Raw genomic sequence first — 27,038 nt, forward strand, 5'->3', positions numbered from 1 at the left:
GCCGCCTCCATCGCCGCCGAGAGCAGCCCAGAGCGGCTCCCCCCCGGCCGGCCGGCGGCAGCGCTCCCCCTGCCGGGCCCGGGGAGAGGCTGAGGGGGCGCGGCCGCCATTTTGGGCAGGGCGCTGTGGGGTTGGGGGGTGCTGAGGCACGGGTTTGGGATCGCGCTGGCAGCGCTGAGCCCCTCGGGGAGAGCCGCAGAGTGTGAGGGGAGGCTGAGGGAGCTGGGGGTGGTTGGGCTGGGGAAGAGGAGGCTCAGGGGAGGACTCATTGCTCTCTGCAACTGCCTGAAAGGAAGGGGTGGGGAGCTGGGGGTCGGCCTCTGCTCACAGGTAACCAGTGATAGGACCAGAGGGAATGGCCTCAAGTTGTGCCAGGGGAGGTTCAGGCTGGAAATGAGGAGACATTTCTGCTCAGCAAGAGCAGTCAGGCACTGGGACAGGTTGCCCAGGGAGGTGGTGGAGTCCCCGTTCCTGGGAGTGTTCAAGGGGAGGTTGGACGTGGTGCTTGGGGACATGGGTTAGTGGTGACATTGGTGGTAGGGGATGGTTGGACCAGGTGAGCTTGAAGGTTTTTCCCAACCTTAATGATTCAGTGATCCCGTTCCTAGCATTTGTGCACTGTTTTTATGAGGTAGGTGCTAAAAGGGCGAAGCTTCCCCTCCCACTTGGAACAGGACTATTGCATTTCCCGCTGATCTGCTGAAGATCCTGGTCACGAGTCATCCTAATGGAAATTTAGAAAGATACCATAAGAAATACTCAAACTTAAGTGTCCCGTGCTTAGATGAATTAATTGCAGAACCGTGGAGTTATTCTGTTGGTATCGTGGTCCAGTGTGCATGCCAGGGTGGATGGGGCAGTATTTCAGTAACTTTACCATTTGATTTCAGTTCTGGCCCAAGGTAGGATGGGGAACTTTGGAAATCTCTTTCAGAAGGCTTTCAGAACACAGAACATCCCAAATCTCCCTGCACTCTGCATTGTTGTGCTATGGGAAAAGGGGACGCAGCAAAGTAAAGACTGATCCTAGAGCTTCTTTAAGATTTTAAGACTCAGACATGGCACTGCTTATTAACAGCTGCCCATCCTGCCTTAGGTTACCACCATACAGAAAGTGTATCATGTTTTAAGTGTCCTGCAGTGTTGTTTCTTCTCTCTGCCCTGCTGGCCCTTTCATCCAGGGAAACCCATTTCCTCCCACTAAACCACCACACAAGTTCAGAGAAGGTGAGCTGAGAAGTCGTCCTTGTGCTTCCCTAACCTGAAAATGGACTCATGAACCTGTGCCTACCAGAACAGCATTCGAGGCCAAACCACTGCTTGTATGGATAATTTGAAAGGTTTCCTTCTAGCAGACATGTGAGAAAGGGGTGGAGGATGCTTGTGTTCAAAATATGCTCAAAATATCTTCCACACCAGCATAGCTGTGACTGGAACTAGCATCAGCTGGTATAAATCCTTTGGTTGAAACTAAACATTGGCAGGTAGATTTGACCAGAAAATTAAAGGGGATTGAGGTTTCTTTTGCTTCTAAGCTGACCGTTTGGCAAACAAGCCCTCCTGAACATAGGAAACTGCTTAACAAGCAAGTCTGGAGGGAAGCAGGAGCTTGCTCCACGTGATGCTTCAGTCGTTTCGTTACAAGCATCAGGGTAGGCGAGCACAGTCAGAGCTTCTTGTATGCGCACAGCAAAACCATCTGTCTCCTCTCTGCATGCAGACTGGTGTGCTGAGCTCCTGCAGGACACGCAGAGGACACGGGAAGGAATCTGCAGAGGTTGGCACTGGTGTCTGAACAGCTACAGCGTCTGCGCCTCTCTTCACACATGCTGGGCACGTGCTGCTGCTTCCCCACTCCTCCAGGACTGCCGGTCATGCTGCAAAACACAGGTCTGATGAGTACAGCACTAAAATCCAGCAGGACTGTTAAGAACAAATCGAAAAGAACAAAAAAAAAAAAAAAGAAAGAAAGAAAGATGAGTAATCAAAGTGAAATGTGGCCCCCGCTCAAAGTAAAACACAAAGTGCAAGGCGCTCCTAGGGGCAAACCCGAGAGCAGCCAGCTGGCTGCCAGCGTGGATTGCGGAGTCCTCCAGGGCTCAGGGTTTCAGCCGCCGGTGCCTCTGAGGATACCAACGTGGTCTGCAGAGGCTCAGTGTTGCAACGAGCGTGCCTCTGCCTGGTAAATCAATGATGGGGGAGCAATTCCTGAGCACCACGCAGGGGGCCTAGCGGCTGACCGTGTGCTTTGAGGCAGAAGTCCCAGGCATAGCATCGCTTCTCTTCTTCCATCCTTCCTTCCTTCCCTGGCTCTCCCTTTCTCCCGCCTCCCCTCAGACATTTAAAATGCTCCTCGTGTCTTAGTTACCGAAATTAAAAATGTGCAACTTAAGGAAATTCCTCTGCCTTGTCAGCACTGGAGGTTTGCTCAATTCCTCCTGCGAGACCCGAGTCATCGGCGGAGCTGCCAGCGTGCAAATCCCCACTGTACATGAGCAAAGCTGTTTGCCTGAGCTTGCACGGTGTGGTTTGCTGTGGTGCTGTGAGCCTGGGCTTCACGTGGGAGAAAGCAGCTCTGCAAGAGGCAGCTCTGAGAGGGTTTGGAGATACAGGAGCCTGAACTGGCACAGCTGCTCCGTGTATCCTCAAGGATAACAAGCCACAGATGAATCTCTTCCTCCAGGCAGACGAGGTCTTACCCCCCTGCCAGCCGAAACCACCAGCTCAGCGGGTGAAAATCAGGCCAGTGGCACCGACGGGCTCTGAGAAGTTGCAGTCGCCGAGTTCCTGCGCATCAGCCAAGCCGCTGGAGCTGCTGGCATGAGCCTGAGCCAGCTGTGGTGTGCTGGGACCCAGCTCCAGCCTCAGCGAGCCGGGGACGAGCTCATGTGCTTCAGCTCGCCGTCAGGGTGAGCCCGGAGGAAACCCGGACACGCAGGACAGCCCAAACAACGGGCAGGAATTTGTTCCGAGCTTTTTGGCCAGGAAAAGAACACGCAGCATGGCAGGCAGAGCTCGTCTGAACCCCCACAGCCCTTCTTCTCCCAGCTCCCCAGCCTATTCCGAGGCGAAATTAATTCCAAAGAATTGCCCCCTGGGTTCTTCCAGGCGCTGTGAAACACTCGTACCTCGAGGGGTGAGCAGTTTGCTTTTTTTTTTTTTTTTTATTTATGGACAGTCATAACGTGGGCTCTCCCCTGAAGAAAAGACGAGGAGGAGCTCGTTATGGAGCTCTTCATTTCCTGGCAGTGTCTCGAGGTGTCCTTGTCTCCCTCTGCTTATTGTCTCCTTCCTTTTATTGAGCCGTGAGTTCTTTGCAGCGCCAGCCATCCCTCAGCCTCTTTGCACGGTGCCAAACGAGGGGATGTTGCTCGTGATGGAAAAACAGCATTTCAGGTGAGCTCTAGAAAATCGTAGGCTGGTTTGAGATGCAGCTGCAGGTCCCAGGTGGCACCAAAGCCACCGCAGCCGGGCGGCGTCAGGCCCAAAACTCATCCAGAAACCTGAGCTGACTGCCTGCGACGTTGCTGCCTTGCAGGAACAGAGAGAAATAAACCTAATGAACGGGAAAACAACCAAGAAACCAAAAAGCTACGTCAAAGAAATGCACAAAGGGCTTGTGGATTGCCCTCGAGTGCTCCTCACAATTCGTGGGCTTTCAGCCCCGCTCTCCTTGTCTGTCTGGAGGCTTCCACACGGGAACACCCAAAGTGGTTTTTTTTGGGGTTCTCTGGTGCAGCTTCTGCACAGCTGGGCAGGACCAGTCGCTCAGAGAATTACTGCCAGAGCTGACCTTTACTTTCACCCAAAGACACGAATCAGCTAGGTGAGACCACCAGTTTCTCCCCCTTTTCCCATTTTTTTTTTTTTTCTTCTCCCAGATAAATATTTTAAGGTAACGCACATCGGCACCGAGACTGCAAGGCGACACGGATGGGAAGGAGTTAGTCACAGTGCTCTCAGTTCAGCGTTTTTGCACTGGAAACACGTAGTCAGAGCTTTCATTTTACACTACTCGAAGTGCAACAAGGCATTGAACAGCCCCAAAACGCCATCAGGACTTGAAATTATTAAAAATAGCCGAGTTTGGAGCCACTGCCAACGCAGCAACCGAAAAAAGGTAACTTTAAAAAAAAAGGTGCTTGTGTGACGCTTTTCCTGCCTCCCTCTGGAGCTGACTGAATCTCGAACAAGCATTTTTTCCCCTCCTGTTTTTTTTTTTTTTTTCACTGAACCGAGTGCAACTATTTGGGCAAACACCCAGCTGTGCTGACCGCTAGCGCTCGCCTCCAGGTCACTGCTTGGGTTCAGGGCGTAGTTTTTTCCGCGCTGACACAAGCCATGGCACAGGAACAGCTCTGTTGCCTTAAACCTGTCTTTTTCTTGCAGGGATCGGCATTTGGGAGTGAAGCCAGGTCCTGTGGGGACAATGGGGTCCTGAGCACCCCTGGCCACGGCACAGCGGCTGGAGCAGGACACCGCAGGTAGCTGGGGAGGCGAGGGAGGCTGGCAGAAGGCTCCTGGAGCTTCCAGAGATTTGGGGCTCAACAAAACGCCCACCTCTGGCACTGCCTGAGGAAAACACACGTTTTTAAACCAGCCCTGAGGTCACCCAGCGTGACGTCCAGTTGACAGGGGCTTCAGCAGGGAGGCTCCTGCTCACCCCTACTCCTCCCACCCCAAATATTTTTAGTGTGATAATAAAGAGCATCTGCCTTAATGAGAAAAGCCCCGGGAACGTCCCTGCTGATAGGACAGGAGAGTTAGCAGCAAGCTGCTGCCCCGACCCCAACGTGAAGCTGCCCTGGTGCTGGCTCTCCAGCCAAGCCACTTCTCCACTTGTATCGCCTCCGAGGCATCAATGAAATTCGGTTTTGTGGAACAGGAAAAAAAAAAAAAAAAGCACTCGGCAAGATCCATTTTGTGCCATTTTCAGACAAACACCGTCTCTGGTTTCCACGCGGCCCTTGAAAAACACACACACTCAGTAAGGAGACGTTTATTCCATTATTTCTGGTTTCAAATTTTTTTGGTACAAAGTTTATTTTCAGAAGTCCCCACGTGATCCTTTCTTCTACCAGCTTCTTGTAGGATTTTTCTATCTCTGATTTATTTTCTTTATCTGTTGAAGCAAAAGCGGTAATTGCTACAGAAAGCAATAATGGCAATATTACAAATATTTTACAGCAGCATCCATTCATCTCTTTGCCTCAAAAAAATAACAAAAATAAATCCAAAGACGAGATCCATACCGCCACAAAGGCTTAGGTTTGTAGTATCAAGAAGTATGCTGCGTTCCCATATATGAGTTGTACAAGTCCGGCACAACCTTCCAAGTTTGTGCAGAGCCTGATAAATAAGACACAGAAATATCAGTTACATTATACTGTTTCTAAGAACTTTTACTCTGTAAAATGTTTGGTCACTCCAAGCTATAAGCTTAATCACATATCAAAGAACACAGGCAGTAAAGCCCATCTTACTAGAACATATAGGATTAGGCCAAACAAAATATAAGAGGACAAAATCTAGTGGTCACTGAAGCCTCTTCAGAAAAGGTCTAAAACAGAATGTTTCCATTATGTATCAGAATAAAAATGTACTGTATTAAAATTTGATTTTCTTTTTTTCCTTTTTTTTTTTTTCTTTTTTAAAAGCTGTCTTTTAATCAGTCTTCTATTTACAGTGCAGAACTTCTGCCAACTGCAGTAGTTTTAACTTTGGCACAACACTAAGTTCCAATCCTTTTGAGTATTCAAGTCCTGTGTGTGTCCAAATATGTTCTTGGTTTCACGAAAAGTTTAGGGCCCATTCACAGTTAACCAGTTCTCTTGAACTTTTTCAAGAATTGCTTCCCCTTCACCACGCTGGGCAGCTACAAAGGAAAGACACTGTAAGCTATTGCATCACTCATCAGAAACGCTTCATTCTACACGAGAACAGCATCGCTGCTTCCGTTAACAACAGCACGTACGCCAGACATCACACAGACTGCTACATACCGGACACCTTCTAAAAACCTTGCTGGTCGTTAGTGAATCGTCTTCCTCATACTTCCAACACATTAACAACGCATTAACTTAGCTTCATTTCACATGTCAAACAGGACATTTAAATATATTGCAATATATTATAGGAAATTGCAAAGCTCCATCTTTTCTGTAAACGAGACCGACACCTGTTAACTCTCCTGTGCACGTGAAGAGCGGTACCTAGTGCCACATTTTCTGTACAATATAAAGCCTTCCCAGTAGGGCAACTCCTTTTAGTGCATTTCTGTACAAACGGTGAGCATACGTGCAGGTAACCAACTAGGCAGGATCGGGAACGCTCCCGTAAGCTGGGACTGGAGGCAAGGGGAACACGGCAAAATCAGAGCGGAGCGCTCGCGCTTGGTTGTTTCGTCTCCCAAGTGAAGACTTGGCAGCTTGAATCTTCTGTCATCCTAGCAGATTCGTTAGGGTAAGTTTCATGATAGGTATCTGGTATTGAATAAGCATAAGGAGACGCTTTGATCAATTGGGATACAAATATTACGTCTCAACGCACTTTTAGGTATGCACAGTCCAATGCTCGGATGGTAACACTCTCTAAAATACTTTGGCAACCCGACAGCCGTATTTATGCCACAGTACTCTAACCAGGACCAGCTACGTTATCCGCCACTGGAGTGCCAGCTGCTCTAGAGTAAGGAACAAAACCCAAAAGGAAGACCTCACGCTTCCCCACGCGTGCCATCAGGGAGCGGAGGCGAGTACCATCGCTCACACAACGGAAACCCTCCAGAGACCAGCGCTGCCACCCAGCCAGCACGCTGCAAGGTGAAGATTCGTCTCCCCTTAATTCCAGACATCTCTAAGATCGGTGTCTGCCTGCGAGCCGCCTGTAACAGCCGGCGGGGTTTGGGGCACAGTTCCTCTGACCGGCTGCAGGCGTTGGGGACGAGCAGCCTCGCACTCAGCCAGACGAATCCCCCCTGAACTCAGGAAAAGTGCTACGGGATCCTCAGCCACCCCCCAACATTTTGAATGTTGTGGTAAGGCGTTTTTTTTTTTTTTTTTTTCTATGAGTATCCACTGAAAAAGTGCAGATGCCCTTCACTGCAGCAGGAAAAAAAAAAAAAAGACAAAAGAAAAGCTCAGACCATTAGGCTTGAAAATACTGTCAGCAACTGCCCGTGCTTCAGAAGCTCCCTTTTCACAAGTGGGACAATGACACTGAAATTTCCACTACTGAGTGTGTACAAATAGCTCTGGAGAGGACTTTACTTTTTTTTAAAACCTCACCAAACCTGCAGGCACTTGCCCCAGTAAGTTTGTGTCACACCAAACATCTTTATCCCAGTGCATCAGAAGCTCAACGGGGAACACAACAGGCAGAACCCGGCACTGCTCAGGGCAGGAACCGAGCCCTGCACTTGCCTGTCCCATCCCCGACACGATTATCCCAGGCGTTCCCAACAACTTCCAGCCGTTTTACTGCTCCCTCATCGCTAATTCCTCATTCCTACTGAACGCAGGCAAAAGTATTTTCGAATAAATAATAAATTAAATCAAAGACAAGTAACTACATTTCATTGCACTCTACTTTTGTGCCTTCGGGTGAGGGCGGGGATATTTACTAGCACAGAAGCTTAAGGGTTATCTTCTCTCCTTGGGAGATAGAAACACAGAGAGGAGGTGGTGGAGGACACGGTTTGGGGCTGTCATATTTACAGGAGCAAACGCTGAGATCCGATTTGGATGCACAGCGCCCCGTTAAGTGCAAAAGGAAAATGCTCCCCACCTTACAGCTTGGTTCCGCAGCAGCCAGACTTGTGAGAGTTACCGCTGTGCTTTCACTTCTGGGGAAGATGCAGGAGGAGAGTGTCTGCAGCTTGGGGCTTTCTAGCTTACGGGACTGCATCGGGCTTTGAATCCCTTTGTATGGGCTGCAGAAATCCTCTCTCTGCTCCGAAGGAGAAGGGAGAGCATTCGCCTGCCTCGGAGCTCCTTGGTGGGCAGGAAGACAAGGGGCTTTCACCCCACGTCAGCAAGCCATGCATTAGAGAAATTATTTCACGTCACACGTGGACATCGCGTGAGTTTCCTTACTGATGACCAAAGTTACAGCTAGAAACCATATTGCACATAACGCTGTGAAAAAAACACTAGAAATGGAACTGGACAAGGATCAGAAATGGAACGGCCCGGCTCACTGCAGTGTGTTAGAGATAATCCACTGAATCTAGTCATGGGCTACCAGCTATCTTTCTTCTGCTTTCAGGTCAGAGCTGGGATTTCTGCGTGCTGCACACGAGTGACTGCAGCGCTTGTTCAGTGCTCGGAAGAGCGCAACGTGCGGTGAAGCAGCACGATGCAGGGACAGCGAGCGCCTCGGCAGCTGCCTGCCTTCAGCCTGGCTTTATCCAGATCCCAGAGACAACATTAACCAGCACCAGGTCAACCAGGTGATCGGATCTAAGACCAGATGAGATGAATCTGGGCTGACCCCCTGCCACCAGCACTTCGGGGCTGCCACGACCAGGGGCTACAGACAAAGCAGAGCATCCCTCGGCCTCCAGCATGCCACCAGCTCCTTCCAGTGCTCCTCCCACCAGCTCTGCTGCAGGAGCCTCTGGGAAGCGTCTCCCACGGTGCAAATACACCCGTGCTGTAAACATGAAATAACCTGGACTCTTTTTTCCAGCTAAAATAGCAGATTGTGAGTGGTAAGTGCATACAGCCGGTGTTCTCAGGACTGAACCCACACAGATTTGTCTCGTCCTTGGCACAAATGAAAGGTTGCATCTAGCCTAAGGGACAGGTGGGTACCCTGCACCTCTCGTTACCCGGCCCCCAGCACCTGGTTTAATTTAAGTTCTGTGTTCTGCAAAGAGATGAGACAGGCTGTGAATGCTGTTATAACAATATTATGCAACGCGAGGAACTGTGATGTTTGCAGCAGTTGAAGATCTGGTCCAGCACACACCAGCCATCCTCTCTGACCATTTTACTCAAAGAAGACGTCCAATCCAACTATATTTAGTCTGATAAACAATGTGTTTCCTCTTCCTGCCTTTCTCAGACCAGATGTGCTAAGGCCTAACACTGTAGCTGCGTGTTAGTTAACAGAGCACTGCCAAAACGGAAAATTTCCCAGTAATCATACAATTAACTTGGATCTTTGTATTTTTTTTTTTTTTTGCATCTTTTAAAGAAGGTTAGATTTAGTGATAAACTAAATGCTAACGAAAATCAAGATGCTTATCAGGTTGCTTGGGTGCTGTTTTTTGTTTGTTTGTTTTTAAATTAATTCTGGCTCACCCCTAAGGTTGAAGGCAAGTCCAGAACTCGCTTGTTGGAGGCATATTCCCAAGGAGTTTAAGGATTTGCTTTAATATTTCTAGAAACTTAAAAATAGCATCTCTTCCCCTACTAGTTCTGTCCTTTCCCACCCATCAAGCATTGATTTCTGACCCTGTGGTCCCAGCGGAGCTTGAAGCTAACGCAAATCTTTCCTTGATTTTGTGCTATCCCCGACAGCCTCACCCACCCCGTCACCTGCCAAGCCACAGCTCCCAACCTCCCGCAGCAGCCCGTGCTGGGGAGGCCAGATCCTGACCTCTCTTACACCAGCTCACAGACATTTGTCAGACATTATTCCCTCTCTTGTTCTGACCCAGGTTTCAGCCACAATCTGGCAGGAAAATCGCGTTTAATATGAGCTCCTCTGCTTCGGAAAATCATCACCGAAAAGATTTCCTTGGTCTTTTGACAGTTATCACAACAAGGAAGAAAGAATAACTCTAGATTAGGTTCTTGGAGATGCGGAAACATCAGGACACGTTTTCTCTATGCTCATCTTTCCCTCACAGATCAACAGATGCAAATGCCTACAGAGAAGAGGTCGACAGATTTGGAAAGGAGATAGCTAGCGTGCACTCTGTTAGTGCCCATGGAAAAGCAGACAACGCTGCTTACAGCAGCACCAGTTCATTAGCATCTTTAGACACCTAAATATAAAGCAACTTACCCCTAAAAAATGCAGACTGACAGTGGTACGGACACAAACTACTCTTCCTTGGAGTACCACTCCTCTACAACACCAGGTATCTGCCTAAACTTCTGTGAATTTGGCCCCCTGTTCTTAAGTTGGTCATCCAAACGCTATGGAGACTTCATTGCCTCGAGACCATTTTTTCTTTTCTTTTCCTTTCTTTTCTTTAAATATAAACACTCATCCAAGACGCAGATGCTCCCTATCAGATTCGACTGCTCCTGGAGTTCAGGCAGATCGAACCATCCCTACAAATACGTGTGCTCACCCCGCAGCCCTAAGAGCGACCAGCACAGTGGCAAGCTCAATCCACGAGGCTGAATTTTAGCTTAAACTTGCACGTGAAACATTCAGCCGGGCTATCGCTAGAGAACAAGCAAACACCGCTGTGTTTATCGTGCCTAACCATCTAAAAGCCACATAACTTCATTTCGTTTGAGAATTATAAAGCAGGTCGTTGCCACAACTTACTTGAAACCCTTTCTTACTAGCACCTGAAGACGCTTTTCGCCTCTGTCTCTGTGTATTCTTACACGACCGTAAGCAACGCTGACCCAATGGAAACAGGCAGGTTCTGCCTTGTGTTCACCTTAAAATACAGTGTAAGATTTCAAGAAATTAGTCTTTTTAGCTAGAAACATAAATACTTTTCTTACCATTTTCCAACAAAGTAAAGAATGCATAAGCTAAAAATGAATGTTGCTATCAACTGCATCAAGTCTGTCAGGCATTTAAATTAAATTGATGTAGGATACACTGATTAAATTTAACGAAAAGCATCTTCTAGCATTAAACTCGTTCAGTTAGCTCATAATTATCAGCAAGAAACATTTCAGCACAAGCTCTGTAAACCCAAAACACTTTGAAGATATGCAAAAGGTGCAATATCGCCTCGTTTTCTTAAACCAAGCAATCCTCACCCCTAGGTTCATTGGTTCCTTTGTCACACTTTTCCCCTTCTCTTTTGTTTTGAATCCTTTCCTTAAGAAATAAACCCAGGCCTTGAAACCTTTCAGGTGAAGTGATGTTTGCAAAAACACATCCTAGGTTTTTGTATTTTCCTCCTTCGCGAGCAGGCAATGTTCTCCTACAACAACAAAAAAATATGCGTCTGTGGTGGTTTGTGGTTTTTTGGAATCAAACAACATAAGGCAATGAAATATTGAGAAGCAGTCATGTGAATGATGAACCTTCCCATCGGTAACGCAGAAGAGGAGGAGCTCAACTGGAGCTGATTTGTAACCCCATGTCCTAGGCTGGGCCTGAGGATGTCCACCTCTGGTAGCAAGGAAGCAAACGCTGGCCGCCTGCACGGGTCGCATCTTGCCCGTGTTCTCCCGGGTGCCAGGGAGATGCTTTGCAGGTGCTTGCTAAAACCGAAGGCCAGGAAAAATGGTTTGGCTCTTCAGCATCAGATCAAACCTAATTCACAGGTTTTTGGCTCCCAGATCCCAAACCGTGCGTCAATCGGATTTGGAGAGTTTACGCTTAACATGTCGGGGCGGTTCCCACGTATCGCTATCGTCTGTTTCTTCCTCGTCTTCCTGATCTTCCAGCGTTTCGTCTTCCTCCTCGTTCTCCTCAAAGAGCTCTATCCCAAGTTCTAACCTCCTTTGCCTTTCTGCAAACCACTCTCGGACCTGCTCATACCCCATGTGCGATTTGGCTACCAGTTCATCGAGGTCTTGCTCGTTAAGGAATTTGTGCTTCATGTAGTAGTCCTTCAGGATCGCTGTTCCAGTTTTGAATTTTATCACCGACACGCCTCTGTCCCAGCAGTTTAACCTCTTGCTCCCCCGAGGCCTCCCTCGAGGCCTTCCTCTCCCCCTCCCTTTTGGTCTTCCTCTCCCTCTCTTCCTCGCGAAGCCCTGCCCGTTCAGGCTGCCCGCGTTGGCGCTCTGGTAGTAGTAATACCACTTCAGCCCACCGTTTTTCCAGGCGTAGCGAGTATCACCGAACCAGCTCACAATTTCTGACCTTGGGAGCCCCGTTTCCTCTGCCAGCTTGTTGTACTCTTGCGGGGACGGCCACTGAGTACGGACAAAGGAACTTTTGAGCATGTGCAACTGCTCTGGGGATTTTTTGCCTATTTTGCTGGAAGCGGAGCCCCCCGATTTTGGTCCCGCTGCTCCGTCTCCCACAGATGTTTCTCCAGCCTCCTCTTTTGAGCTGCTGGCATTGCTCTCGTTCACGTCGGCTCCCTCTTCCTTTAAGACATTCGACTTCCGTCTTTCTGTAAACCAGGCATCGATCTCCCTCCTGGTCAGTTTGGTTTGGGCTCTTAACCTGTTCATCTCCTCGTCTGTAAGGACGGGGTTATTAAGAAAACTCGCCTGGAGGACTTGCAGCTGTTCAGCCGTCTTCTCCTTGAACTTCTGCGGGGTGAAGTCGGGAAATGCACCCCACGAGGACTTGCTCTGGGGAGCGGCTCCCGTTGGGGACTCGTTCATTTCGTCACTCGAGTCAATAACAATGGTGGCACACGAATCGCTGTTGAGATGAATCCCGTGGTTATTCTTCGAGTTCCTCTGATTGTAGCGCGTGTCACTGAACCACTTCTTGATCTCTCCTTTAGTCAGGCCCGTTATTTTCATAAGCCGGCTGATTTCCGAATCTTGAGGGAACTGGTTCTTCAGGTAGCTGACTTTTAATTCTGCCAGCTGTTCCTTCGTTTTTTTGGCCCGCATGCCGAAGGAATCGGGATTCATTAGGGCGGTTTCGTTTTTGATCGGCTGAGGGGCAGGCACGGCAGCTACCTGCTTGGTTTCTGCCACGGGCTGAGCGGTGTGGATCTGACTCTTCTGCAGCTGGGTTTGGTTTGGGACTCCTGCTACAGTCAGAGCTATCGGGGCTGTCACCGGTAAGGTATTGGCACCTGCGACTTGAGTGAGAACAAGGCCTGGCTGACCGACTATTTGGCACGTCTGTAAAATCGAAGGTAGCCCGTTGCTAGCGGCAGAAATGTGCGCTGGGATGACGGTGATCGTCTGCGGCACCGTGTGCACAGTGCCATTAAATTGCTTCCTCCTCGCTTCCTCCACTTCCTCCGGCGTCCAGCTCACACCGTGCTTCAGACGCTGGGCAGAAAACCAGATTTTGATCTGCTCCTCCGTGTACTTCGCTTGAGTGGAGAGCACAGTGATTTCTGACATGGTCGGGTACGGGAATTTGTTGTAGGTGTTGAGCAAAAGAGGGTTGTTGTCCAGAGCGGTGTTGTAGGTCGGAATGCTATTTACAGGGATCAGGACTTTGGGGATCAGGTTGGAGTTCTGCGGAGCTGTAACAGCCGTGATGACCTGTGCCACCCCGGGCTGAAGCACCGGCGCTGGGGTCACCACCGTGCTCGTCACGTCTGCTGCGCTGCAAACGGCCGAGTGGCTCGCTTTGGACTCGGAAACCGCCGGCGGTGGCTTCTCTCCTGCTTCTTCCGAGTTTGGCTCATTTTCCGTTCCCTTTTCTTCACCAGGAATGTCATCGATGACGTTGTGGAAAACAGCAATGCGTTTGGTTTCGCTTTTGTTTTTCATCATCTTCATAATGGGCGTCTTGCTAATGGAGATCCCCGACGAGGGGGCCTCGGCAGGGTCAGCCTGCTCGGCGTTTTCTTCTCTAACAAAGCTCCCATCGAAAGTGAGGTCGTTGACAGTCTGCTCGAAGATTGTCTGATTGTTACGCTTCACCATGGTCAGTTTAAAATTCTCCTCGCCGGGGTGGTACTTCAGATTGTGTTCTGAGAGCGCGTCGTATCTTTTGGTAAGGAAATTGCATTCCACGCAAACGTAGGACGAATTCAGCACGACGTTGGGATGTTCCGAATCCACGTGGAAAGTAAACATGTTGAGATCGGGAGTCTGGAAAGTACAGTATTTACACTCGTAGCCGCCTTCGACTTTACTGGCGTTCTTCTGATTGTCTGAATCCACGCACTCGTGCGCGTCCTCCTCGCTCGTGGCGCTCTCTGCCGCGGGGTTGTTCTCCGCCGGCGCCGCTGCGGGCGGCCCTTCCTCCACGTCCGACACCGTCCCCAGGTCCGGATCCTGCTCGTTGGCTAAGACCATGCACGGCGTTGTTGATTTTCGTTTACTTGCCATGCCTGTTCCTGTGGATGCGATACGGACTGGTCAGCTACAGGCTTAGCTTCAAGCTCTTCTGCATCAGTAATAATGGCTTTTGGTGCTTCAAGTCAGTTCTGGTAACGTCTCAACATTTCTCCCGTTAGCAGCTTTTCTTGGGTAGTGCAATCGGATTAAAAAAAAGACAGTTGAGGATGAAATGTTGAGACACTGCTTTAAAGTCCACATCCACCACCTGTAGCAAAGAAGAGAGTGAAATTAGTTCGATTTAAAGGCTGACTTCTATTCTGCTACATAGCATGGCTTAAGGTAATTCAGCCCCTTAGGGTTCCGTCCACCACTGCTCACCCCTGAAACCAGCAGACCCATTCCAGGAAGAGATCCTCACAGCTAAGGCAAGAAGGACAAATTCCAACTCAGTTATAGCTGGGCTACTGATTTCCCCTCTGTTTCCTTTCTAAAAAAGGCACATTTAGCCTATTTTTCTGCTTCATTACACACAGAGGGACAAGCATGCACAGGGCCTTTCTCCCCACTTTGAAATGAGGCAAAAAATGCCTTTTTAAGGCGCTCTGACAGACAAAAGATGAGTGTCCTTTCCTCCTAGCTCCCCAAATGTCATTTTTCAAGTGAAAGCCAATCCCAGACCAATAAAAGTTGATTGTTAACAAATGGCAATTAACTAAGATCTGTTTTCTTGGCTCTATGCATTAATGGGGACGTGATTGATTATGTGAACTCTACCAGAGGAAAAAAAAAAAAGGGCATTAAAAAGTGATATAGCAAGCAGAAGCCAAACAAAATTATGTATTTTCTATTCAGAATTCCTTGTTCACTTCTAAGAAAAACTAAAGAAGTACCAGCCCAACTTGAGGCCTGCATAAATTCAGAGAATAAATAAGTTCTTAAATAGCACAGACTGGAGTGAGTTGTATCCCACTGGGACCACAACTAGGCTGTTGGAAACGATGCACCAACTTCTGCAGTGGGTTATACTCTCTGTAATAGTTTTCTTATTGAAATAAAAGCAGGCACTGATTGCTCGTACAAGAAATCCCACAGATACATGAGTCTGTAGACAGTGGAACATTATCTACTGCCCAGAGTGCAAGAGGAACATCCAAGCAGCAGCTTCAGAAGGTTTTTGGGGTGTGTAACAGGTTAGAAACAGAAGGCCAGCTTGGATCTTGACAAAATCTTGAAAGAAGAGCAGTGTAAAAGGAAGAAGTGCAGTTTAAAGAAATGAGAAGGAGAAAATAAATACTATTTCCCACAGTAGGGTAACACAGCCCTTTATTTTTATGGGGCCAGCAGAGGCTGTGGCTAGGAAGGAAGGCAAATAATTCATAACTTCACCTTTTGTCTTTAGGCAAAAGACAAAAATCGCTCATCCGTAGCTATCACACAGTGCTTTAAAACTGGGCCTTACTGCACTTTGCTGCAAAAATCCTCCCCAAGTGCCTGGAAGTGACCCTCCGAATCTCTCCGCACTGCTCCTCTGCCTACACCCGGCGTGTGCCACCCAGGACGAGGGGCTCCTTATGCCAGGGCTACGGTTACACAGCATTAAGGACACCGCCAGCGCTCCATAAATCTCCGGTAATCATCATTCCAGGGTCATAATTATTTCATAGCGCTGGCGCTGAAGGGTGCCCTTCTTCGACAAGCCACCGCCAGCCGTCTGTAAAATCGCAGAGAGGCGTAAAGGATATTTATTTTAAAGCATACACAAAGCGTGCGCTGCAGACCGTCTCGTTTATCTTCGCAGCGAGAAAGCCACGAAGCCCAGCTAAATGGATCCATTTGTCTCCCTGCCCGGAGGGACGAGAGGTAGGGAGAGCATCAGTAACTGTGCCACTCCTCTGCGGGGCTGGAGGGCTCTTCACAAAAGACAGGCAACTGCCAAGACGAAACGTTGGGCAATTCTCCTGGGGAAGAGCTGGGTGGTATTACCTAATTTTTCTGCGATCTTGAGTAAAATTTCCGAGATGCCAGACATGCCAGTTGTCACAAGCTCCTCAGCAGCCAGCGGAGCTGGCTGGGGTTGCAGTTTGACACGACCGGAGGTGCAGCAGCACTCACTGTTCTCAAATCCCAGCAAAGCCAGATGTTTGCAGCCCTCCTTCCTCTACAAACCTTCCAGAAGCCCCGGTACCGGTTACTGATGGGATTGCTGCAGCTGCAGCACGCTGCCTGACCACTGTCTGTCAGCGTACCAGGGAATTACAACTCACGCTTGAGCAGTAGATCAAAGCAATCACGCACACCCCCAGTAGTTAAGTTCCCCTGAAACACCTCTCCTCTTCTGCTTACGAGGATGCCGCTGCGACCTTCTCGTTGGTTTTGACTTCAGGAGGCTTTGCAGCATCCAGCTGCAGGAGGCTGACTCCAGTGACAAGGAAGGAATGCAGGTTTGCGTGGGATAACTTGCTTTTTGACAAATCCACCTGTCTTAAAAATAAACTCTTGTTGTTCTCTAGGTGCTTGCAGGCTCTTTTTAAAGCAAATTCTTCCTGTATTTTTCTGGGAACAACGATTCCGGGAACTGATCTGTAATTCCCGGCGTGTTCTCCCCCTCATTTCAGACCAGGTTTTATGTTTGCCTGCCCCATCTCCCCTGAGACCACCCCTCATCCTCCACAAACTCCTAAAGACTGCCACAAGTGGCTCAGGGGTCGCTTTGGCTTGTCCCTTAAATACTTTTGAGTCAAATACAGGAGCAAAGATTAAGATATAATGCAGAAATTCTGTACTCTGAGGGTGGTGAGGCCCTGGCACAGGCTGCCCAGAGAAGCTGTGGGTGCCCCATCCCTGGAGGTGCTCAAGGCCAGGCTGGATGGGGCTTTGGGCAACCTGGGCTGGTGGGAGGTGTCCCTGCCCATGGCAGGGGGCTGGAATTAAATGGTCTTCAAGGTCCCTTCCAACCCAACCCATTCTGTGATTCTGCAGTAGAAGAATCTGGAGGAAAAATTCCACGTAGCTGCACTTCATCTCTCAAGACATTCGCTACTACAATGCTCTTTTGTAATTTTACCTCAGATCTTCACACAAGTGACATTCCTAGCACAACCAGCCCACAAAACGAATATTTTCCCAGGGAAATAAAACCAAACTAAGTGCAGGCACACCTTTTCAAAGGCCCTGGAGCTTATATTTTATCTCCGAGCACGCAACTGCTCAGGACTCTGCTCTTTAGAACATAAACAGTTCATAACACCAATTCATTAGTAATTTTATTAAGACAGGCTTACTCTCCAGAGTGGAATTCAACACTTAAAAGCTGTCTCAGTAGCAGATCTGGATACAGATTTATACGTTTCCTAAGTGCTGCCTCTTTGATTGAAGTTTCAGGAGGAAAAGATATACGGCTGACAGCAGAAAGCAAGTCAAAGAACACGTTTCTAAAGTTTTGCCCGCCTCGTCCTTCCATGCCCCAAGCAGGAGGAGCCGATGCCACAAGAAATGAGACTACAGAAAGCGTTCTCCGCGTGTTAAGGTGCTTTATGAAAAGCCATTTTTCCCTGCTTGCTGTATGACATTTCTGTGCAGCATGCAGGAAAAAGGGAGAAAAATGCAACAAAACCCCAAACTGAACGTAACTGGAAGGATGTGCCCAAGCAGAGTGGCTCAGGAGGGCATCGCTGCTCCTGACCCCAGAATTTTGAGCAAATCTCAATTTAAACCTAATTTTCCCTCACCTGCTCATCCGGGCAGCTCCACTTTACATGGGCAGCTCTTGGTTTTTGGAGCTCGAGCGTGTTTAATTCAGGAGGTGAGCGCCCAGTGCTCATAGCACCTGACATCTCCACGTCATTACTCTTTAAAGGATCAGGCCTGGCCACGATCGCCGAAGCAAACGTTCACCTTAGCCAGCAAAACGGTGGCAGAGTTCAGAGATGGATTTCTTTTTGCATAGTTACAGCTCTGTTTTGTTCTGCCTGCTGTGCTGTTACACAGAAAAACGGGGAGGAAGAGGAAATAACATTATTGACCTGAAAAGATCGTGGAGCGCGTTTTGGGTTGAATAAACATTTAATTCAACCCCCAAAATATTTGTTCCATATTGGCTTTTAAAAACCGTAGCGGTAAAAATTGATTTCACTTCAGAAGCTGTTTATCAAAAAAAGTTTATCCTTAAAACACCAAAACAAAAGGTTTTGTTCCCCCGGGATTTCCTCCCTTAAAACGAAAATCTGGCACAGGCACCGTTTCACAAAATGTTCCTTTCCACTTCCATTTTTTTTTTTTTTTCATTTTTTATTTTTTTTTTTCCCTAAGCTGAAAAAAAATCTGCGGAGACCTCAGCTTTCCCAGGCCCCAGCGTAGGGCTGCGAGTACAAAACCTTCCCTTCGCCTCGGGAGCTCAGTGTCCCCAGGCACCTCTCAGCTGCCGCAGCCCCGCAGATGGTCCCGCACCACGCCGGGGTGACAGCCCAGGCAGAGGGAGGAGGAGAATCCATTTGCCAGCGGAGGTTTAAAGCAGCAGGAGTGACAGGCATGAAAGCCCGTGGAGAGCGGGTAACAAAATATCCTGCAAATCCTACCTTGGATACAAGGAGGTGGCGACAAACTCTGACTCATAATCCTGCCAGTTCCTTCGCTTTGAACAGCAGAAGGCATTTGTCAGACCTCGGGCTAGATCCTTGCCAAATTTCAAGTTGCAAGTCAGAATTTCAAACTGCAAGTCAAAAATGTGACTCGGGAGCTGACGTTTGATTGTTTTGAAGGTGCCTCCTGCTGTCACACATCGGCTTTACACCTGTAAGCTGAATTAAACCACAAAACCAAAGCAGAATTCACCTAGAGCCTACTGGCAGACTCTCCTAGAACTGGGGAGATTAATTTTTTTGGTCGATGCTTGCAATTTCTTTAGGATGTGCCCTGACCTGATCCAAGCAGCACAACCCTTGAGTTTCCCTCTCCGTATGCAGGGTGCTCGGTCCCTGCTGAGCTTCTGCCAGGAGCCAGGAGAGGCTCTGGGGCTGCTTCGGGTCTGTCTCCACCTCGCTGCTCTCGGCCTGCTCCTGGAGATCACTCACTGCTTGTGGGGCCAGCTGATGGAGGAGAAGCAGCACCTCCACACCGGCTGGGGACTGCAGGCAGCTGTCTGGAGAGGTCGAGGAGATCTGCTGGCAACTCTGAAGGAATTTCCGTCCCTGGAAGATTACAAAACTCGGCAAGACCCAGACCAACCCGATCTCATTTCAAAGTTAACCTCGCTTTGAGCAGGAGGCAGGGCCAGATGACCTCCGCAAGTCCCTTCTATTCTTTTTCCCCTTACAATCTGGGGATGTTTCAGCTAAAAAGGAGGGCAGAAACACTCTCCGCAGGTCTCCACCACGTAGTAAAACAGCGCCGTGTACCCAGTTAACCTCTGCAGCCAGCAATGCATTTCTATCTGCAGCAGTGCCCTGACCCCAGCCTCTTGCTGAGCTCTGTCCTGTGCTGCTCGGATGCTCCCGCTGGTCAGACCCGGGGGCTGAGAGAGCCACCGGGCCAGCACAAGCCCCCAGCTCACTGTCAAACTTCACATTTGGCTTCTTTCACTTCACCAGCGCCGCCGGACGAGGAGCCCAGCGATGCCTGACGCCGCTCCGGGCTCACCTAAACGCGGGGCTGGAAATTCAGATTCAAAGCAGCGAAGCTTTTTCTTACTGAAAGCACAGAACGAGTGGCCATCGGGGACTAACCTTACAGGAAGGCATTCACTTTGTGAATGCTGCAGTGAGTGAAGACTGAAGGCGTTTTCTGAATGACCTAGGGAGAGTCCTCCCCAAAAAGCAGGACGGTTTATTGTCTACGTAACATCTCCTTTGAAGGTTCGAGCACGAGCTCCACCACGTTTAAGATCTCAAGACACAGATCTGCCACCACAGAAGCAACACATTTCATCTACTAAGCCTAAATACCGTATTTTGCCTCCTCTGTAGGTTTAAAAAAACACGGTCATGCTTGAAGGAATGCATTCTCAGATATTCTACGTATTTACAGTGCTTTAATTAATACCACAGACATGTTGTGCTGTTTAGGGGAATTTGCAATTACATTTTCATTTCCAACCAAACGCAGCCTGACACAAATTGGGAGTAACAGGAACTAATCATCTGGAAGCCGGGATACGCATCATTCGCCATTTTCTAAGAAAATGACAAAAATATAAAACCCCAGCAGTCTGAGAACGTGAGGCCTGATCAAACAACACCCACAACTATGATTTGTCCTTTTAACTCAGCAAAAGTCTGCAAACTGCCACGGTAGCAAACGAGGAGAAGGAGTTGGTATTTACAGAAGTTGCAGCTGAAGATTCGGATAAACCATTCGGATCGATGCTCCCTTCCTGCAGGTTTAAGCTGCGGTCACATCGCCTACTTTAAACCCTTTTGATTTCTACCAGTCACCCCAGATCCCACCTATTTTGCACGTTTTCCAATCAACGAATTCGCTACCTGATTTCTGGGGCAGAAGAGCAGGCCTGGTGAAGAGGAGCACGCCCGGTGCCATTATTAAATCGAATCAAAAGCGTCCAGGAGAAGCCCGGGGTGTGGTACTCACAGGGAATGTTTGCGAGCAGCCAAGTTCAGCAGAAGAGAATAGGCAGGCCTGGAAGCCCAGGGGAACGAGATGCATCTGTTGTTGTAGGCAGCCCCAGCAAAATGTTACAGCTTCACTAGCCTGGGGCATGATTCCCCCCTTCCCTTTTGACAGCCAAGTACAATATTAGCTTGCCTTTTCTTTTTTTTTTTTTTTTTATTATTATTTTTATTTCTTTTTGCCATCGTCGGGCTGAGGCCGGCTGAGAATATTTTGTGTCTAGACTAATAAATGTTTGTGCGGATTTTGCAAGAGCGGCTTATGGGAACAGAATCCACTTTTTGTTTTCTGCTGGAGGAAAAAAAAATAAAATAAAAATAAAGGAGGAGCATTAAAAACGACCGAGCACCCCCGTGCATTTGTTTTCAATTGCATATTACGGTGCTGCTATTTTATGTGCAATCAATACATAATTTGGAAGAAAAAAAAATGCTTTTAAAATTCAGAGCTATCCCTGAGCAGCTAAGGTTCTCTTGGAAACTGAAGGAGGAGTCTGAAATTATTGTTCTTTTGTTTGCATCCCCCAGTGGGAAAGGCAGCACACAAGTAGAAACCACTGTGCTTTGAGGCGGCATGAATCATTAAGAATAAAGATCAGCTCCCCCCCATTTAAACATGAGATATTAAAACTGAATCTAGGACAAAGGTAAACTACACAGACTCCTTCCTTCCCGGGCAGTCAGTGGGTTAAATCAAATATCAAAGGGGCAACATCAACCTTATCACTTCCTCTGCCAAAATTAAAAAAAATAAATAAAGATAACTTCTATTTTGCCTGCCCCGACCCCAATCGCATCGCCCGAACGGGTGCAAACTGCTGGGATCTGTGAGGGCCCAAGCCTACATTTTCCCTTTTTCATATTTGTTGGAGGAGGGCGGGGTATCTCCAGATGAAATGGCTGACCGAGCTTTTTATTTCCTCGCTTTGGGTGGAAATGACTGAATCTTTCCAGGCAGCGGAGCAGCGCTCGGCCGGCTCCCTCGGCCTCCCCGGGTGGGAAGAGCCCTGCCGGGAGCAGCCCGCGTAACCCTCAGATGCCAGCCCCATCAGGATGAGGTCCAGCAATGGGATGTCGGCTCCCCTAAGTGAGGACGCATCCTCTCGAAACACGTACACAGAGATTTAAATGAGAGATTCCCAAGAACACCTGCCTGTTCTTTCAGCAGGTGTGCGAAGAGTAAATTCATTTGACTTCATTCCTCTTTTTCTCAACTCTCCCCTCCTTCCTCCAGAAGGAAACAACCAAGCAATATTAGCAGGGCCTTCCTTTTGCCCTGGTGGAGTCCAAGAACTTGAGAATTAAGAAAAGCGACTTGTCAGGAATCAAGTTTAAGAAGAGTGTTCGTGGACTGCGAGGTAAAATACCCGAAGTTGTAATCAGAAACACAACTTTTCACTAAAAAAAGCTTCTTTCCATTGTAAATTATTCCAGTTAGTGAAATAACAAATTAGTTCTCTGCTCAGCCACAGCCTCCTCCACCAAATTTAAGTAAAACCTGCAAAGAAGTCGAAGTTGTAAAACATTTGTCAGATGCAAGGGGCAGCGTTGCGTGGGTTAGCATCACACTCGGATGCCCACAGCACCAACAGGTGCTTTCTTTCCCGAGGCACCAGCTCCTCCAAGAGTTCCCCGCATGAAGAACTGAAGAAGCTGCAGGCAGGGTGAGCCTTCCTCAGTCCTCATCCTCCCAGCGAGGAGTACTGGGGACAGGGAGCTGTGTTTCGGCTTGCTGAGAAGCAGAAACCCCCCAAATTTTCAGGCAGACTCCGCTCAGCTCCCCTTGCGACTGCTGCTCGGGACACGACCCTGCCTTGCTCAGCACCCTTGACTCCAGCAGGTGCTGCTGCTGGCAGCTGCCCTATGTATACAAAAAAAAAATAAACCAACATAGTATTTTCCTGCTTTTAAAGTATATCCCGAAGATTTACCAGGAATTGTGACGTTCTGCAGAAGCCCACAGCTGTAACTAAGGTTTGTGGGGTGTAGAAGGGCTGGGGGTTAAACAAGGCCAAGAAGAGCCACACCTCCTCCCCGGTTGTCTCCCCTGTACTGTTTTTAGGACATCCAACATTCCCAGATCTCGTTTTGTCCCAGTGACCAAACAGGAGCCTGGCACTCATGTATGACGCCCTAAAACCTCTACAAACCGTGTGCCTAAGTCACAGCACTCATTATAAGCCGGCAGCTCTTTCTGGTCTCACAAACTATATGTGGCTCGAGAGATGCTCTGAGGATTCAGGGCGCTGACCACCTGCAGCCTTTGCCAGAACCATGACAAAGTTCAGGAGCTCCCTGCTGGCTCCAAGGCTGGCTCCAGCAGCGGCTTCAAGCTGTGGGTCAAGAAGACCAAGACACCCAACGAGAACCTACAACACCAAGTGGCTTTCTGGAACGGCTCCAAACACAGCTGGAAGCCTGTTTTTTTTTTTTTTTTGGAAGTGAGCTCTTCTGGACCTGTTAGGTGCAAGCAGAAGTCAAACTTTCAAAGCGTGTTTGCATCATTAAGCTCTCCATGATCTACCTCCAAGGTCTTTTAAGAGCTACTAGCAACGTGTTCAGAGTTCTTGCCTGTTTTGCCCTTCATGTTCTCCCACAACAGCAGCCGTGCGCTCCCTTTGGGCTGACTTCCAGAGCTGGGTAGAAAGGATCCCCTGGAAGCAGAGATGCTGCTTTATGCAACACCTTGCAGCTCGCTGCACTCTGAAGGGTACGAGAAAAGAGGTGAGTGGTCCTGGTGTGGTTCCTTCCAGCTCTCAGAAAGACAAGAGAACTGGAAATGAACCATCAGCCAAAGGGAGGCACGGCGCAGCGTTACGAAATGCCATCTGGCTGCTACAGGATAAGGAAATGAGGCATTTTTGGTGGCTCCCACCTCCACAGAAAAAGAAACAACTGTTTATGCAGCAGAGTGGTTGGAGTATTTCAGGAGGCCCTGAGCTACCCCAAAAACCAACAACGAAACCACAAACCGAACCCAAACCAAACTAACATGATGGACTGCAATAAAAGATGAAAATCAGAATGAATACTACCAATGACAATAAAGATGTTGAAAACTTCACTCATCACGTCCCTTGTGTAGACTGCAGGAGGAAGCACCTTTAGTGCCTGATGTGACAGTGTCAGAAAGTTAATTAATAACACCACAAAACTGGATTCCTACGAGCACACACTCGGCAAAGGTGATACAACTGGCAGCAGGACTTGAACACTGATACTGGTACCTGACTGGGAAATAGCGAGGAAACAAAGGGAGGAGGGGAAACGGTGCTATCCTGAAAATTGCATCACTTGTTTACAAGTCACCGGCAACTCCGAGGCAAACCATCTCGGGCATTTATGGATCAGTGACCTCACGTCTCTGGCACAGGACGGAGAGGGAATACCGACCGTGAGTTCACAGAAGGGAACAGCGCGTCCAGGCCCTCCTGCACTCAGCCAAACGTGGCCAGAACGTCCCCTCCCCTCATCACCCCAAAACTTATCATGGAGGACTTCTATTAAACAGACCCCAAAGAGCTCGTTCTGTCAATTTTGCAACAGGCTCAGGATTTCTGAAAATTAGAGAGGCTAATTTCATAATATAAAAAAACACTGCATCTGGCACAGGGGAATTCTCAGCTAGACTTCAGCCTTGAGACACAAAGAGAAACTGACCATAGAAATAGAGATTGGCCATAGCTCAGCCACAAGCGAGTATGCCTCGGTTATATTTATTATGTGCAAACAGAACTAGAAAAACAGTTTACACTGACTTGCTGCTTTAGAAGTTGGTTCCATAAAGATGGAAGAAACTCTCAACTCAAACTTGAAGAAAGCATCAGACTTCAAAACCAGTCGTAGATCTTTGAAGTAAGACTGTTATGAATTTAGAAATCACATCCAAACAAAAAGATCATTTTTGTTAATGGTAACTAGATAAAAAAAAAAATTAATCCTGTCCCTCAGGCTTTGTAAGTGACTGGGGGAAAAACAGCTCAAGGATAGTAATAAGTCTAAGTGAAACACCACAAACTGCTAAGGGAAGCAAAAGACCCAAGGAAACAGCCTTTTTGGTACATTAGGAACAAAAGGAATCCTAACAACAGCACAAAGTCCATCACTTGACAGAAATTCTTCAGCGTGGAGAAATTTACAAAAGGCAGAACAGTTCAAAAGCCAGCTCTAACAGGCTCCAAGGACACATGGACACGCAGCGATAAACATCGTCTTTCCCAATAATAACCAGCAGAGATAAATGACAACAATTACAGCTAGCAAACGGAGCGCTGGATGCAGCTGAAGCAGGCACAGGTCATCGAGGGCTTGGCAAGAGAAGAGAGAGCCCAGGAGAGCCACAAGAAGCATTAAAGGAGTAGGAAAGCCTCACAAAGAGAATGCGTGCCCTACCTCCAAGTGTTATGTCCCAAACTTGTCTTTGTTAAACAAGCACAGTGCACAGGTGCTTTACCGAAATGCAAAGGGCTTTTTGGCTGGGGAAAGCTAGGAGGACTGCCAGACCAAAGTTAGCAGTCACCTCGGTTAGAAAAAATGGCACCTCCTTCTAACGAGCTCCGGGGAACCCAATTAACAGCGTAACTGGAAGAGGCTGCCTTGCTGGCAATGTTTAAAGATGGTAACAAATGGGTTTTCTGCATGATGTCTGCTTGTTCGGGGAGGTTTGGACTTACAGCCTATGGTACTTGGGTCCTGGGCTTTGCCTCATACAGGTTGTTCTCCACAGCTGGACCGGGTTCCTCAGAGCTCCCACCAGCTCCTCGTGCGTGCAACCCCTCTGAGCAAACACCACCAAGGCACAGGCTGCTCCTTCACACCAGCAGCGCAGCTTTCCAAACTCCCCTCTCCTCTCCCCCTCCAGCTCGTCCTCACCTCAGCACTTCCACAACAAAGCCCCCCCCTTTGCACGGATCGCCGTGCACTTTGACAGCCCCGAGGCGCTCTCCGGGCCGCCTGCCCCGGCTGGGACCGCCACCTCAGCCTTGACTCACCCTTCAACGAAGCCAAACTCCTCCGTCAAGCCTGACGGGGAGCCCCAGCACCTACCGGGCAGCGCTGACAGCCGCAGCCTCTCCGCTCCCTCAGCGCCCCGCCGCCGCCTCCATTAGGCGCCTCGCCCCGCCGGGTGCCGATCTCCAGCGCCGCGCAGCACCTGGGGGACAGCCGGGCGTCAGGGCGGCCCCCGGCACCCCAAAAACCCCCGGCAGGGCTGGGGACATGGCCCCGCTCCCCTCCCACCGCCACACCGAGCGTGTGTGTGTGTGTATATAGAGGGAGGGGGGGGGAGCCCGGTCTCGGCTGGCTCCGTCCCGTTTCAAGGCACGGAAAGCGAAGTTGCTCGCCCTGCCCGTGTGCCCCCCATCCCCCCCGGCTCTGTCACAGCCTCGTTTATCCCCCCCCGGGGGCCGCCAGACAATGAGGAGGAGGAGGGCGACGAGGCGGGGCGCCGCCGCCCCACCGCGCCCCGTTCCCCAAATGACGGAGCCGGGGAAGGGGTGCTCGCAGCCGCCCCTCTCCTCAGGGCCGGCCGGGGGAGCGCCTCGCCTTCTCCCCGGGGGTCTCCCGTGGCCGCTTGGGGTCGCCCCCCGCAGCCGCCTCGCCCCCCTCTCCTCTCCTCGCAGCCCCGCCGCCTGCCTCCTCCTCCGCCGCCGCCATTTTGCGTCTCCGGGAGTCGTCCGCTGCCGGCGGGGCGGGCGCTGAGCCGCCGCCGAGTCCCAGCTCCGCCGGCCGCCCGGGCCCTCGCCTCGCCGCCCGCGGCGCCCACTCGCATCCTCCCGGCGCCTCGCAGCCTCTCCCCCCCCCCTCCCCGGGAGGCTTTGAGAGCCGGGGAGGGCCGGGCAGCGGCGGGCCGCGGTGCCTCAGCCTCCCCCGGCAGGGAGCGGGGCGGAGCCGCTCCGCCCGGCAGGCGGCGGCCGGCCCGGCCCGGCCCGGCTCGGCTCGGCTCGGCTCAGGGCATGAAGGCGCTGAGGGCGCCCGGCTCCCCGCCCTCGGCTTCTTCTCCAGCCCCGAGTTCCCCTCAGGTGCCCGGTGCTGAGGGAGGAATTCCCTCCGGGGCTGGCTGGGACACCCCCAAAGCCTTTGGAGAAAAAACAAACGAAGAGCGAACAAACAAAAAACCCACCCCCAACCCCCTTTTTTTCCACCTCCAAGTTGAATAAAGAGGAGCTCTTCCTTCAATACGCGTCCAGATATCTTAGTCTACGCTTCGCTTTAACTCCCACTACGTACTTCTCTTCAATACGCTGTGTTTCCACATACCGCTGCTTTTAGCAATGTTTTTACCTCAGACGCTAAAAGTTGATCTTTTCCCCAAGTCAGAAAAAACAGAATGGGGCTT

General features: G+C 49.6%; 1 protein-coding gene across 3 annotated transcripts; it reads right to left on the bottom strand.

Moving 5' to 3' along the window:
* Positions 1-4,983: 4,983 nt before the first annotated feature.
* On the bottom strand, positions 4,984-25,849 carry ZHX1 (zinc fingers and homeoboxes 1). 3 transcript variants are annotated; one of them, XR_004252870.1, is made up of 3 exons: positions 25,748-25,849; positions 10,959-14,346; positions 4,984-5,875 (listed from the first exon to the last, which is right to left on the bottom strand). XR_004252870.1 is itself a non-coding variant. In XM_032180683.1 (2 exons), exon 2 carries the CDS (start codon positions 14,127-14,129, stop codon positions 11,502-11,504), a length of 2,628 nt encoding a protein of 875 aa, XP_032036574.1. In that variant the 5' UTR covers positions 14,130-14,346; positions 25,748-25,849; the 3' UTR covers positions 4,984-11,501. The 3 variants fall into 3 exon arrangements, 1 of the variants encoding a protein (XP_032036574.1); XR_004252869.1 differs by having other exon boundaries at positions 4,984-6,482; XM_032180683.1 differs by having other exon boundaries at positions 4,984-14,346.
* Between the last annotated feature and the right edge of the window lie 1,189 nt (positions 25,850-27,038).

This window comes from Aythya fuligula, chromosome 2, assembly GCF_009819795.1.
Source record: "Aythya fuligula isolate bAytFul2 chromosome 2, bAytFul2.pri, whole genome shotgun sequence".
NCBI classification, from domain to species: domain Eukaryota; kingdom Metazoa; phylum Chordata; class Aves; order Anseriformes; family Anatidae; genus Aythya; species Aythya fuligula.